Source organism: Bos javanicus, chromosome 9 (assembly GCF_032452875.1).
Source record: "Bos javanicus breed banteng chromosome 9, ARS-OSU_banteng_1.0, whole genome shotgun sequence".
In the NCBI taxonomy this organism is placed as follows: domain Eukaryota; kingdom Metazoa; phylum Chordata; class Mammalia; order Artiodactyla; family Bovidae; genus Bos; species Bos javanicus.
This window is the reverse complement of record NC_083876.1, coordinates 61,844,817-61,860,356: the sequence shown is the minus strand read 5'-3', so window position 1 is coordinate 61,860,356 and position 15,540 is coordinate 61,844,817. Positions and strand designations below refer to the sequence as shown.

Sequence of the window (15,540 nt, the reverse complement as noted above, 5' to 3'; positions counted from 1 at the left end):
TACGTTTACTGACTTCCAGCGTGTAATTTCTTTTAAAATTGGTGGCGACTTTTAAAGGTAGTTTTGTGTATAAAGCAGTGCACAAGGCCCATTGGTATATATGTATGTAATTTTTTTTCAGGGGGTAGACCAATTTCAGAAAGCCTTGAACATGTTAGGCTTGCATGTGTTCATACATCTCCTGAAAACCGTTTCAAATATATTTGGAGACTTCTAAGGCCAGACCAGGTGAGTAATGAATGTATATAATTTGGTGCTTTTCAGTGAGTAATAAGATTCGTTTCCCAGTGCTTCATGACTCTCAGAGCACTTTCTCTTCAAAAGCAGTTTGCAAAAATGAAGTAAAAATCATATAACTGTATTATTATTGGGATTTAAATTGTCTTTCATTTCTTAGTAGAGCTACAACTTTATATATGTTTAGGGCCAGCTATTATCAGAACATAGAAGCATCTATTTTATATAAAGTGTTCTATTTGGGAAGCAAGGTTTTCATTTGTATGTATAATTCTTGTATACTGATAACAGTAGCTAACATTAGTTGAGGGCTTATTAAATGCCAGATATACACCAACTGCTAGAGTTTCTTTTACTCATGTAACAATCTATGAGGTAATCCCATCATTATACCCATTTTGCAGATAAGTACAATTGTTGCTCCATTTCCTCAGGGAGTTGACTCCAGGACCCCTTCAGACATCAGAATCAGAGATGCTCAATTTTCTTATATAACATGGTATTAGTATATAATACCATGGTATTATATTAGTATATAACATGGCAAATTATATAGTATTTGAATATAACAGATACTTCTGTCCGTATACTTTAAAACACCTCTAGATTATTTATAATATAATGTAAGTGCTATATCAGTTAAGTTCAGTCACTTAGTCGTGTCCGACTCTTTGCGACCCCATGAACCTCAGCACGCCAGGCCTCCCTGTCCATCACCAAATCCCGGAGTCTACCCAAACCCATGTCCATTGAGTCAGTTATGCCATCCAACCATCTAATCCTCTGTTGTCCCCTTCTCCTCCTGCCCTCAATCTTTCCTAGCATCAGGGTCCTTTCAAATGAGTCGGCTCTTTACATGAGGTGGCCAAAGTACTGGAGTTTCAGCTTTAGCATCATTTCTTCCAAAGAAATCCCTAGGCTGATCTCCTTCAGAATGGACTGGTTGGATCTCCTTGCAGTCCAAGGGACTCTCAAGAGTCTTCTCCAACACTACAGTTCAAAAGCATCAATTCTTCGGCGCTCAGCCTTCTTCACAGTCCAACTCTCACATCCATACATGACCACAGGAAAAACCATAGCCTTGACTAGACGAACCTTTGTTGGCAAAGTAATGTCTCTGCTTTTCAATATGCTGTCTAGGTTGGTTATAACTTTTTTCCAAGGAGCAAGTGTCTTTTAATTTCATGGCTGCAATCACCATCTGCAGTGATTTTGGAGCCCCCAAAAATAAAGTCTGACACTGTTTCCACTGTTTCCCCATCTATTTGCCATGAAGTTATGGGACCAGATGCCATGATCTTAGTTTTCTGAATGTTGAGTTTTAAGCCAACTTTTCTACTCTCCACTTTCACTTTCATCAAGAGCCTTTTTAGTTCTTCTTCACTTTCTGCCATAAAGATGGTGTCATCTGCATATCTGAGGTTATTGATATATCTCCCAGCAATCTTGATTCCAGCTTGTGCTTCCTCCAGCCCAACATTTCTCATGATGTACTCTGCATAGAAGTTAAATAATCAGGGTGACAATATACAGCCTTGTCATACTCCTTTTCCTATTTGGAACCAGTCTGTTGTTCTGCTTCCTGACCTGCATATAGGTTTCTCAAGAGGCAGGTCAGGTGGTCTGGTATTCCCATCTCTTTCAGAATTTTCCACAGTTTATTGTGATCCACACAGTCAAAGGCTTTGGCATAGTCAATAAAGCAGAAATAGATGTTTTTCTGGAACTCTCTTGCTTTTTCCATGATCCAGCAGATGTTGGCAATTTGATCTCTGGTTCCTCTGCCTTTTCTAAAACCAGCTTGAACATCTGGAAGTTCACGGTTCGCATATTGCTGAAGCCTGGCTTGGAGAATTTGAAGCATTACTTTACTAGCATGTGAGATGAGTGCAATTGTGCGGTGGTTTGAGTATTCTTTGGCATTGCCTTTCTTTGGGATTGGAATGAAAACTGACATTTTCCAGTCCTGTGGCCACTGCTGAGTTTTCCAAATTTGCTGGCATACTGAGTACAACAGTTTCACAGCATCATCTTTCAGGATTTGAAACAGCTCAACTGGAATTCCATCACCTCCATTAGCTTTGTTCGTAGTGATGCTCCCTAAGGCCCACTTGACTTCACATTCCAGGATGTCTGGCTCTAGGTGAGTGATCACACCATCGTGATTATCTGGGTTGTGAAGATCTTTTTTGTACAGTTCTTCTGTGTATCTTGCCCCCTCTTCTTAATATCTTCTGCTTTTGTTAGGTCCCTGCCATTTCTGTCCTTTATTGAGCCCATCTTTGCACGAAATGTTCCCTTGGTATCTCTAATTTTCTTGAAGAGATCTCTAGTCTTTCCCATTCTATTGTTTTCCTCTATTTCTTTGCATTGATTGCTGAGGAAGGCTTTCTTATGTCTCCTTGCTGTTATTTGGAAGTCTGCATTCAGATGCTTATATCTTTCCTTTTCTCCTTTGCTTTTCGCTTCCCTTCTTTTCACATCTATTTGTAAGGCCTCCTCAGACTCCCATTTTGCTTTTTTGCATTTCTTTTTCTTGGGGATGGTCTTGATCCCAGTCTCCTGTACAATGTATGAACCTCCGTCCATAGTTCATCAGGCACTCTATCTATCAGATCTAGTCCCTTAAATCTATTTCTCACTTCCACTGTATAATCATAAGGGATTTGATTTAGCTCATACCTGAATGGTCTAGTGGTTTTCTCCACTTTCTTCAGTTTCAATCTGAATTTGGCAATAAGGAGTTCATGATCCGAGCCATAGTCAGCTCCTGGTCTTGTTTTTGCCAACTGTATAGAGCTTCTCCATCTTTGGCTGCAAAGAATATTGTCAGTCTGATTTTGGTGTCGACCATCTGGTGATGTCTGTGTGTAGAGTCTTCTCTGATGGTGTTGGAAGAGGGTGTTTGCTATGACCAGTGCGTTTTCTTGGCAAAACTCTATTAGCCTTTGCCCTGCTTCATTCTGTACTCCAAGGCCAAATTTGCCTGTTACTCCAGGTGTTTCTTTACTTCCTACTGTTGCATTCCAGTCCCCTATAATGAAAAGGACATCTTTTTTGGGTGTTAGTTCTAGAAGATCTTATGTCTTCATAGAACTGTTCAACTTCAGCTTCTTCAGCGTTACTGGTTGGGGCATAGACTTGGATTACTGTGATATTTAATGGTTTGCCTTGGAAACAAACAAAGGTTTCCAATGGTTTGCCTTGGAAAATGCTATATAAGTATTTGTAAATGCAATATAAATGCCAAGTAAAGAGTTACTGTGCAACCAATTCAAGTTTTGCTTTTTGGAACTTTCTGGAAATTCTTTTTTTCTGAGTATTTTAAATCTATGATTTGTTGAATCTACTGATGTGGAGCCCAAAGATATGGAGGACCAACTGTAGCTGAGATGCAGAGAGTAACTCATTCTGATTTACACAGTCAGGAAGTTGGTACTTGTTCTGTCTAACTTTAAAATACAAGTACATAATTAATTACTGTCCTAGACTGAGAGAAAGTGACTCTTATTTTGTTATAAGAAATAAATTATTTTCTGATCTTAGATTTTCATGAAGAATATTGATATATTTTTTTCTTTTAAAATAGCAAGCCATTATACTTGCAAATGATTCAGCAATCCTGGAAGTTCACAGGGATACTCACCCCAAGGCTTTTGAGTGTGAAACGTTGGATAATAATGAAATAGTAGCATCTATTAGATTCACAATCTATACGACAACTGGTAAGTACCCAGCAACATTATGACTTGCTTATATCTCAAACTTCAGAGAGCATCAGAATCACATGGTGATCTTGTTGAGACACAGACCACTAGCCCAGCTCCTGTAGTTTCTGCATCTGTAGATCCGCTGGCACAAGAATTTCCATTTCTGACAAGTTCCTAGTTGTTGTTGGTCCAGAGATCACATTTTGGGAAGCACTAGTTTTATACCATTAAGACTTTTCTACAAGGTAGTGTGACTTTCCCTGGTGGCTCAGATGATGAAGACTGCCTGCAATGCAGGAGACCCAGCTTTGATCCCAGCTTTGGGTTGGGAAGATTCCCTGGAGAAGGAAATGGCTACCCACTCCAGTATCCTTGCCTGGAGAATTCCATGGACAGAGGAGCCTGGTGGGCTACAGTCCGTGGGGTTGCAAAGAGCTGGACACGACTGAGCGACTACCACTTCACTGCCTTTTATTTAACTGGAAACAAGCTGAGGTATTTTGGAGGTGATTTTAAAAAATAAACTGTAAACTTTCTTTGATGTACTGTTCAGTGTCCTTTAAAAAAAATATTTACAGTGAAAGCTAATAACCGTAGTCCTATATTGGGATATACTCGGTGTTATTAAAAGAATAATGTCAATAAAAGGCAAAAAAGGACCGAACATCATCAACTAAAAAAGATCTCAGTGAGTCACAGTTCAGGCTATTAAAGGTTTTGACAGCTGTTCTCAGTTCGTGTCCCCCAGCTTGGTCCTTGTTAGGACTGCTTAGTAGTGGTTAGCTCTTCCTGTGATTCAAAGGCAACAGGTGTAAGCTAAGGACTGGGGCACAGTCCCCAAGGTCAGCAAGTGAGACAAGTTGACTTTTCTCTCTCGTAGCTGTCTAGGACTGGTGGGGGATGTCTCTGCCATCTTAGCATATGCACTGGTTAGATGACAAAATGTTTTCAGAAAATGTTGATATCTATTAGTTGCTTTTAAAAAGGACAATTGGGTTTACTGCTGTGACAGACCCTTTTGGCTGTTTTAGACGTCAGACAAATGTTTTGGCTTTAAATGTTCTCACAGTATGGTACTGGCTCGAAACAAATACATGATTGAAATATTTTCAGGGTAGATACGGTTTAATTAATGAAAATGCCCCATCCATTCCTTCATATGACAGATTTTTCACTTTCACAATAATTGTCTTTTATAGTTAGGCATTATTTTGATTCAATCATGTCCCCCTAAAAAGATATTTTCAAGTCCAAACTCATATAACTTAAGAATGTGATGGTGTCTGGAAATAGGGTTGTTGCAGGTGTAATTAATTCAGTTAAGACACGATCTTACATACTAGAGAAGAGTGGGCTTTTAATCCAGTTTAACTGGTGTCCTCATGAGAAGAGGGAGATCTGGACACAGAAACACAGAACATGAGAGAGGAGAATACATGAAGACTCAAAGACACATGGGGAGAAGACAGCCATGTGAAGACAGACACAGAAACTGGAGTTCAGATCAGATCAGATCAGTCGCTCAGTCGTGTCCGACTCTTTGCGACCCCATGAATCGCAGCACGCCAGGCCTCCCTGTCCATCACCAACTCCCGGAGTTCACTCAGACTCACGTCCATCGAGTCAGTGATGCCATCCAGCCATCTCATCCTCTGTCGTCCCCTTTTCCTCCTGCCCCCAATCCCTCCCAGCATCAGGGTCTTTTCCAGTGAGTCAACTCTTCACATGAGGTGGCCAAAGTACTGGAGTTTCAGCTTTAGCATCATTCCTTCCAAAGAAATCCCAGGCTGGAGATACACTGTCACAAACTAAGGAACATTTGGGGCTCCCAAAGCCTGGAAGAGTAAAGGAAGGATCCTTCTCAGAGCCACTGGCGAGAGCACAGCCTTACCAATGCCTGGTATTCAAACATTTATCCTCCAAAACTGTGAGATAACAGATATTTCTGTTGTTTTTAAGTCCCCTAGTTAGTGGTACTTTGTTATGGTGACCTTCAAAAACTAATACAAACATAAGCTTAGTTTTTCTAAAATGTAAGAGCATCAAAATTCAGTCTGTTTTTCATTAGAAAATTTCAACAGAAATGGAAACTATTTTTTATTAGACATAAAAGTACTCTAAGGGACCCTTGCAAGAAGACTACCATTAAAATGAACCAGAATCTTGATACTTCTCATTTTCCACCTCTCTTGTCTAGTATTTCAGGGTAGTAGATAAATGGAAAGAAATTTTGCATTTCTTCCCCTCAAGTTTTAATCTTAAAAGTTTTTTTTTTTCATTTGAGCTTAAAAATTCCACTGCTTTTATAAGTTTAAAATTATCAAAAGTTAAAAACTTTTTAAATTTAACAATGTTAGAATATAAATATGATATAAATTGGCTTCCCTGGTGGCTCATTCGGTAGAGTCTGCCTGCAATGCAGGAGACCTGGGTTCAATCCCTGGGTTGAGAAGATTCCCTGGAGAAGGGAATGGCAACGCACTCCAGTATTCTTGCCTGGAGAATCCCATGGACGGAGGAGCCTGGTGGGCTACAGTCCATGGGGTCACAAAAAGTCGGACACGACTGAGTGACTAACTTTAACTTTTTAAAATTGTTCATCGTACTTGGAAGTATTTAATGAGATTACTAAATTGAGTTTATAGCTCTTGAACTACTAAGAAAAATGGAAAATTATATTTCATAGTGTTTAAAGAATAGAAAGAAAATCAAGATGAATAAGCAGTTGAGACTGCCTGAATAGGAGACCAAGTCTGTTAGAGTGCTGTGTGTGTGCAGTCAGTCATGTCCAACTCCTCATGACTCCGTGTACAGTAGCCCACTGGGCTCCTCTGTCCATGGAATTCTCCAGGCAAGAATACTGGAGTGGGCTGCCATTTCCTTCTCCAGGGGCTTTTCTTGACCCAGGGATCAAACTTGTGAATCTTGCATCTTCTACATAGGCAGGCAGATTCTTTACCACTAGTACCACCTGGGAAGCCCCTGTGAGAATGGTACTTATCAAAATTAAAATATTAAAATACATAAAACATAGCTTTCACAAATCATTAAATCTCCCTGGATGTTGGTTTACTTATCTGTATAAAAGTTGTATCAGATGATCTTTCAGGACCTTCCCCACATGAATCTTTAATGAGTCTATGATTTAGGGACCAGGAAGAGCCATAAGAAAGGTATATAATTCAAAAGTAAGTAATATTTGCTATAAATTGCATTTTTATCAGCTTACAATGTAGCAGTGTTATAATACATGTAGTAGACTCATTTTGTCTCCTTAATAAGGAAAGCAGACAGATATGGGAGAGAATGCTGATTTAAAAGTGGTGTTTGGATATTAAAACATATACAAAAATTAGAGATGTGTTATAGTCCTAAATGTATTAATAAAAGCTAAAATCATCAAGCTTAAAAAAGAAAACATAGAAGAGTATCTGTATGATTCAGGAGTAGGCAAGACTTCCCTTTTAGATATGACAAAAACCAGTCACCATAAAAGGAAATATTGATAAATTAGGCTTCATAAAATTTAAAACTTCATATTCCAAAAATGGTATTGGGAAAATTTGACAGCCACATGCAAAAGAATGAAAGAAGGTCACTATCTTACACCGTACACAGAAATAAACTCAAAATGGATGAAAGAGTTGAACGTAAGACCTAAAATCATAAAATTCCTAGGAAAAAAACATAGGCAGTAAAACGTGAACCGTGAACTTCTTGATGTTCAAGCTGGTTTTAGAAAAGGCAGAGGAACCAGAGATTAAATTGCCAACATCCGCTGGATCATGGAAAAAGCAAGAGAGTTCCAGAAAAATATCTATTTCTGCTTCATTGACTATGCCAAAGCCTTTGACTGTGTGGATCACAATAAACTGTGGAAAATTCTTCAAGAGATGGGAATACCAGACCACCTGACCTGCCTCTTGAGAAACCTATTTGCAGGTCAGGAAGCAACAGTTCAAACTGGACATGGAACAACAGACTGGTTCCAAATAGGAAAAGGAGTACGTCAAGGCTGTATATTGTCACCCTGCTTATTTAACTTATATGCAGAGTACATCATGAGAAATGCTGGGCTGGAGGAAGCACAAGCTGGAATCAAGATTGCCAGGAGAAATATCAATAACCTCAGATATGCGGATGACACCACCCTTATGGCAGAAAGTGAAGAGGAACTCAAAAGCCTTTTGATGAGAGTGAAAGGAGAGTGAAAAAGTTGGCTTAAAACTCATCATTCAGAAAACTAAGATCATGGCCTCTGGTCCCATCAAGTCATGGGAAATAGATGGGGAAACAGTGGAAACAGTGTCAGACTTTATTTTTCTGGGCTCCAAAATCACTACAGATGGTGACTGCAGCCATGAAATTAAAAGATACTTCCTCCTTGGAAGGAAGGTTATAACCAACCTAGATAACATATTGGGAGAAGGCAATGGCACCCCACTCCAGTACTCTTGCCTGGAAAATCCCATGGATGGAGGACCCTGGAAGGCTGCAGTCCATGAGGTCGCTAAGAGTCAGACACGACTGAGCAACTTCACTTTGACTTTTCACTTTCATGCACTGGAGAAGGAAATGGCAACCCACTCCAGTATTCTTGCCTGGAGAATCCCAGGAACGGGGGAGCCTGGTGGGCTGCTGTCTATGGGGTCGCACAGAGTCGGACATGACTGAAGTGACTTAGCAGCAGCAGAAGATAGCGTATTAAAAAGCAGAGACATTACTTTGCCAACAAAGGTCTGGTAAAGGTTATGCTTTTTCCAGTGATCATGTATGGATATGAGAGTTGGACTATAAAGAAAGCTGAGTGCCGAAGAATTGATGCTTTTGAACTGTGGTGTTGGAGAAGACTCTTGAGAGTCCCTTGGACCGCAAGGAGATCCAACCAGTCCATTCTAAGGGAGATCGGTCCTGGGTGTTCTTTGGAGGGAATGATGCTAAAGCTGAAACTCCAGTACTTTGGCCACCTCATGCGAAGAGTTGACTCATTGGAAAAGACTCTGATGCTGGGAGGGATTAGGGGCAGGAGGAGAAGGGGGCAACAGAAGATGAGATGGCTGGATGGCATCACTGACTCGATGGATGTGGGTTTGAGTGAACTCTGGGAGTTGGTGATGGACAGGGAGGCCTGGTGTGCTCCAATTCATGGGGATGCAAAGTATCGGACACGACTGAGCAACTGAATTGACTTCTGAACCTTATTGATAAAGGTCTTAACGATGTTTTTGTAGGTTTAACTGCAGAGACAAGGGAAACAAAAGCAAAAATAAACAATGGGACTACTTCAAACTAAAAAGCTTCTGCACAGCAAAGGAAACCATCATCAAAACAAAAAAACAGCTTACGGAATGGGAGGAGACATTTGCACATGGTATCTCTGATGAGGGGTTAATAGGCCAAAATGTATAAGGAACTCACAGTAATCAACATTAAAAAATAAATAAAACCTGATAAAAATCAGGCAGAGGATCTGAATAGACATTTTTTCCAAAGAAGACATACAGATGGTCAGCAGATGCATAAAAATATGCTCAACATCACTAGTTAGGGAAATGCAAATCAAAACCACAGGTACTACCTTATACCTATTAGAGTGGTTGTTATCAAAAAAGACAAAAAATAACAAATGTTGGAGAGGATGTGGAGAAAAGGGAACCCTTGTACACTGTTGGTGCAGCCACTACGAAAAGCAGTATAGAGAGTCTTCAAAAAATTAAGAATAATACTACCATAGGACACAGCTTTTCCACTTCTGTATATTTATCCAAAGAACATAACACTAATTTAAAAAGACATATGCACCTCTATGTTCTCTGAAGCATTATTTATAATAGCCAAGATATAGAAGCCACCTAACTGTCCATTGATGGACAAATGGATAAAGAAGGTGTCTTATATATATATATATATATATATATATATATATATATATATATCAGATCAGTCGCTCAGTCGTGTCCAACTTTTTGCGACCCCATGAATCTCAGCATGCCAGGCCTCCCTGTCCATCACCAACTCCCAGAGTTCACTGAGACTCACGTCCATCGAGTCAGTGATGCCATCCAGCCATCTCATCCTCTGTCGTCCCCTTCTCCTCCTCCCCCCAATCCCTCCCAGCATCATAGTCTTTTCCAATGAGTCAACTCTTCGCATGAGGTGGCCAAAGTACTGGAGTTTCAGCTTGAGCATCATTCCCTCCAAAGAAATCCCAGAGCTGATCTCCTTTAGAATGGACTGGTTGGATCTCCTTGCAGTCCAAGGGACTCTCAAGAGTTCAAAAGCATCAATTCTTCGGTGCTCAGCCTTCTTCACAGTCCAACTCTCACATCTATACATGACCACTGGAAAAACCATAGCCTTGACTAGACAAACCTTTGTTGGCAAAGTAATGTCTCTGCTTTTGAATATGCTATCTAGGTTGGTCATAACTTTCCTTCCAAGGAGTAAGCGTCTTTTAATTTCATGGCTGCAGTCACCATCTGTAGTGATTTTGGAGCCCAGAAAAATAAAGTCTGACACTGTTTCCACTGTTTCCCCATCAATTTCCCATGAAGTGATGGGACCAGATGCCATGATCTTCATTTTCTGAATGTTGAGCTTTAAGCCAACTTTTTCACTCTCCACTTTCACTTTCATCAAGAGGCTTTTGAGTTCTGCTTCACTTTCTGCCATAAGGGTGGTGTCATCTGCATATCTGAGGTTATTGATATTTCTCCCGGCAATCTTGATTCCAGTTTGTGTTTCTTCCAGTCCAGCGTTTCTCATGATGTACTCTGAATACAAGTTAAATAAACAGGGTGACAATATACAGCCTTGACGAACTCCTTTTCCTATTTGGAACCAGTTTGTTGTTCCATGTCCAGTTTGAACTGTTGCTTCCTGACCTGCATACAAATTTCTCAAGAGGCAGATCATGCCTCAATTATTCAGTCTCCTGATGGACACCCACTCTGTTTCAGTTTGGGGTTATTATAAATAAACTGCTATGAACATTCTTATACAAGTCATTCTGTGAACACACACTTCCACTTCTTTTGGATAAATACCTATGAGTGGAACTGCTGGGTCCTAGTGTAGAGGTATGCTTAGTTTTCTAAGAAATTACAGGATCTTTCCCCAAACTGATCATACTTGTTATACATGGTTTATTAAATTTTTTCCCTGGATTTTATCTTTTCATTTTTCTAGTGATTCCTTTTAAAGAGCTAAAGTTTTAAATGTTTTAATGTAAGTTTCAGGTGTACAGTATTATGATTTGATATATGTATATGGAGACTCCCACCACAAGTCTAGTTACCATCTACCACCATAAAGTTGCCTCTCCCCCATCATCCATTTCACCTACCCTAAACCCCCTTCCTCTCTGGCAACGAATAATCTGGTTCTCTGTATCCATGAGTGTGTTTCTGTTTTATTTATTTTTTTAAATTCAACATATTTATATCTGTCTTTCTCCATCTGACGTTACTTAACTTAGCAATAACACCTTTAAGGTCCATCCATGTTGTTGCAAATGTCAGGATTTCATTCATTTTCTGGCTGAGCAGTATTCTGTTTTGTGTGTGTGTGTGTGTGTGTGAACCGTGAACTTCCTGATGTTCAAGCTGGTTTTAGAAAAGGCAGAGGAACCAGAGATCAATTTGCCAACATCTGCTGGATCATGGAAAAAGCAAGAGAGTTCCAGAAAAACATCTATTTCTGCTTTATTGACTATGCCAAAGCCTTTGACTGTGTGGATCACAATAAACTGTGGAAAATTCTGAAAGACATGGGAATACCAGACCACCTGATCTGCCTCTTGAGAAATTTGTATGCAGATCAGGAAGCAACAGTAAGAACTGGAACAACAGACTGGTTCCAAATAGGAAAAGGAGTACGTCAAGGCTGTATATTGTCACCCTGCAGCCATGAAATTAAAAGACGCTTACTCCTTGGAAGGAAAGTTATGACCAACCTAGATAGCATATTCAAAAGCAGAGACATTACTTTGCCAACAAAGGTTCGTCTAGTCAAGGCTATGGTTTTTCCTGTGGTCATGCATGGATGTGAGAGTTGGACTGTGAAGAAGGCTGAGTGCCGAAGAATTGATGCTTTTGAACTGTGGTGTTGGAGAAGACTCTTGAGTGTCCCTTGGACTGCAAGGAGATCCAACCAGTCCATTCTAAAGGAGATCAGCTCTGGGATTTCTTTGGAAGGAATGATGCTAAAGCTGAAACTCCAGTACTTTGGCCACCTCATGCAAAAAGTTGACTCATTGGAAAAGACTCTGATGCTAGGAGGGATTGGGGGCAAGAGAAGGGGACGACAGAGGATGAGATGGCTGGATGGCATCACTGACTCGATGGACGTGAGTTTGGGTAAACTCCGGGAGTTGGTGATGGACAGGGAGGCCTGGCATGCTGCGATTCATGGGGTTGCAAAAAGTTGGACACGACTGAGCGACTGATCTGATCTCTGACCCAGTAATAAAAAAGAAAAAACTGTTGATATATGCAACAATTATGGTTGAATCTCTAAAACATAATACTGAGTTAAAAAGCCTTACACAAAAGAAAGTATAATGAATGTTTCCATTCCTATGAAATTCTAGATCAGGTAGAACCAATCTATGTGGAAAAGAAAATCAGGACAGTAGTTGTGCCTGAAGGTTTGGGCAGGGATTAACTGGGAGGGGCTTAAGGAAACTTTCTGGGGTAGAGTAATATTCTGTGTGTTTTTAGGGATTTGAATTACATATATGTGTTTGCATTTGCCATAACTAAATAAATAACATATTTAAGATTGTTGTTCAATTCAGGGTCCGTACATTTTACCTCAAAAGAAAAAATATAAACCAATACTGCACTCTAGTTAATTATATTCTCTTGAATTCTGTAAGAGTGTGCAGACATTAGCAAATTATCTTAAAGTGCATCAAAAAAAATAAGGTGGATCAGTGGATTGATAGAAGCATGAACAGAAGGATAGTTAAAATGTTGATGGTAGTGTCTAGGTGGTGGAAATGCAGGATGTTTATTGTCAGATTCTTTGAACCTTTCTGCATGTTTGTAAAGAACATTTCTAACACGTAGAGAAAGTTTATTAACACGTTCCACTAATTCTTGCTGTATATTTCTAGAGCTCTTTTCCAGATACAAAGTTCCCATTTAGATGTTCATTCCTTTTTTTTCTCCCAGTAGTAATAATCATCACTATGTGTTTTTTTTCTCTAGAATTACAGATGAAAAGAGCAAGCCGACCAGACACTGATGCAGTCCTAGTTTTTGTGCTGACCATAGGAGTTATTATCTGCATATTTGTGATCTTTGTACTGATCTTCATAATTATAAATTGGTAGGTGAAGAACTGCAACTGAACTATCACCCTTGATAATAAATCTGCTTGTCTGCCTCTCCCTGTCCAGTGAATCTAAGGCCCTGTCCATTATGCTTCTTATGCAGGTTTCAAGACTGTCCAACTCTCTTCATCCCTCCTGAGACAATCCTGGTTCAAACTACCTGATCTCATGACTTGATCCCCAGCCATGAGAAAACTTTTAAATGCAGTTTTCACAATTTTACATAGTAGTTGTTAAAGCAAAAAGTTTATTGAATTAATATTTGTGTTGTCTAGTTGAAAATCAGTTCAGTTCAGTCACTCAGTAGTGTCCGACTCTTTGCAACCCCATGAACCATAGCACGCCAGGCCTCCCTGTCCATCACCAACTCCCAGAGTTCACTCAGACTCATGTCCATCGAGTCAGTGATGCCATCCAGCCATCTCATCCTCTGTCGTCCCCTTCTCCTCCTGCCCTCAATCTTTCCCAGCATCAGAGTCTTTTCAAATGAGTCATCTCTTTGCATCAGGTGGCCGAAGTATTGGAGTTTCAGCTTCAACATCAGTTCTTCCAATGAACACCCAGGACTGATCTCCTGTAGGATGGACTGGTTGGACCTCCTTGCAGTCCAAGGGACTCTCAAAAGTTTTCTCCAACACCACAGTTCAAAAGCATCAATTCTTCAGCGCTCAGCTTTCTTTACAGTCCAACTCTCACATCTATACATGACCACTGGAAAAACCATACCCTTGACCTTTGTTGGCAAAGTAATATCTCTGCTTTTGAATATGCTGTCTAGGTTGGTCATAACTTTCCTTCCAAGGTGTAAGTGTCTTTTAATTTCATGGCTGCAATCACCACCTGCAGTGATTTTGGAGCCCAGAAAAACAAAGTCAGCCACTGTTTCCACTGTTTCCCCATCTATTTGCCATGAAATGATGGGACCAGATACCATGATCTTTGTTTTCTCAATGCTGAGCTTTAAGCCAACTTTTTCACTCTCCACTTTCACTTTCATCAAGAGACTCTTTAGTTCTTCACTTTCTGCCATAAGGGTGGTGTCATCTGCGTATGTGAGGTTATTGATATTTCTTCTGGCAATCTTGATTCCAGTTTGTGCTTCCTCCAGCCCAGCGTTTCTCATGATGTACTCTGCATATAAGTTAAATAAATAGGGTGACAATATACAGCCTTGACGTACTCCTTTTCCTATTTGGAACCAGTCTGTTGTTCCATGTCCAGTTCTAACTGTTGCTTCCTGCCCTGCATACTAGTTGAAAATAATCACAACTTTAAAATGTGGTTATTATAAGCAACTAGTTCATCATTTGAGAGTATTTCTAATACCTACATGAGTATCACCCCCTGGTACATCTGAAGGCTCATCTACTATCACAGTGCAGCTGATGGGTTGCAAAATAAAAATAAATCCTGACTAAGGAGGCACTTCTATGGGTTTCCCTGATGGCTTAGCAGTAAAGAATCTATCTGCCAATGCAGGAGACCTGGGTTCAATGCCTGGATGGGGAAGATCCCTCAGAGAAGGAAATGACATGCCATTCCAGTATTCTTACCAGGGTTATGCCATGGACAGAGGAGCCTGGTGGCTACAGTCCATGGGGTTGTGGAGTCAGACATGACTTAGCGACTGAACAACAACAACAAGGAGGCTCTTCTATATATAGAAAACTAACGTTTTAGTTTTCATTTCAAAAAATATTTAAAAACTTTTTTCTTCCAGGACGGCAGTCAAAGATTTCTGGGGGGCAAAGGCCTCGACAACTGAGATACAGTCTGAGCTGAGTTCGATGAGATACAAAGATTCAACTTCTCTTGACCAGTCACCAACAGATATACCTGGACATGAAGATGATGCTTTAAGTGAATGGAATGAATGATGCATGGATGATGTATAACAAACCAAAGGAGATTAGAGCATATCAGATTCATTATTATAAAAATAAAATATATAGTTAAATACTTTAACAGTATTGTAAGTGATTTATTATAGTCTGAAGGTAATGCAGTATACCAAGGGGCTTTTTTAATCAGTGTATCTTGGTGGTGCAATTATCAAAAATTTTAAAATTTGTTCTCAACATTTACCATTTCAGATACTCACTTTATCTAGAGGTACATATACAAAATCTTTTAAATCACTTTTATCACTTCTAAGGTGATTTGCCTGTTCTGTCCTCAGCAAGAAAAAAAAAAAAAACATATGGAAGATACCTTGCATGTTAGACCTCACTGGGAGCACTGGATTGAACTTGCTTA

At 39.8% G+C, this 15,540-nt stretch overlaps 1 protein-coding gene across 1 annotated transcript in view; it reads left to right on the top strand.

Annotated features, from left to right (window-relative positions):
• The window catches only part of SPACA1 (sperm acrosome associated 1), a 30,500-nt gene extending 15,251 nt beyond the window's left edge, over positions 1 to 15,249 (top strand). Inside the window, exons 4-7 of the mRNA XM_061427850.1 lie at positions 122 to 228; positions 3,827 to 3,962; positions 13,160 to 13,280; positions 15,005 to 15,249. Of these exons, the coding sequence (XP_061283834.1) occupies positions 122 to 228; positions 3,827 to 3,962; positions 13,160 to 13,280; positions 15,005 to 15,161 (521 nt within the window). The 3' untranslated portion in view covers positions 15,162 to 15,249. The remainder of the gene's footprint in view (positions 1 to 121; positions 229 to 3,826; positions 3,963 to 13,159; positions 13,281 to 15,004) is intronic.
• The last annotated feature ends 291 nt before the right edge of the window (positions 15,250 to 15,540 follow it).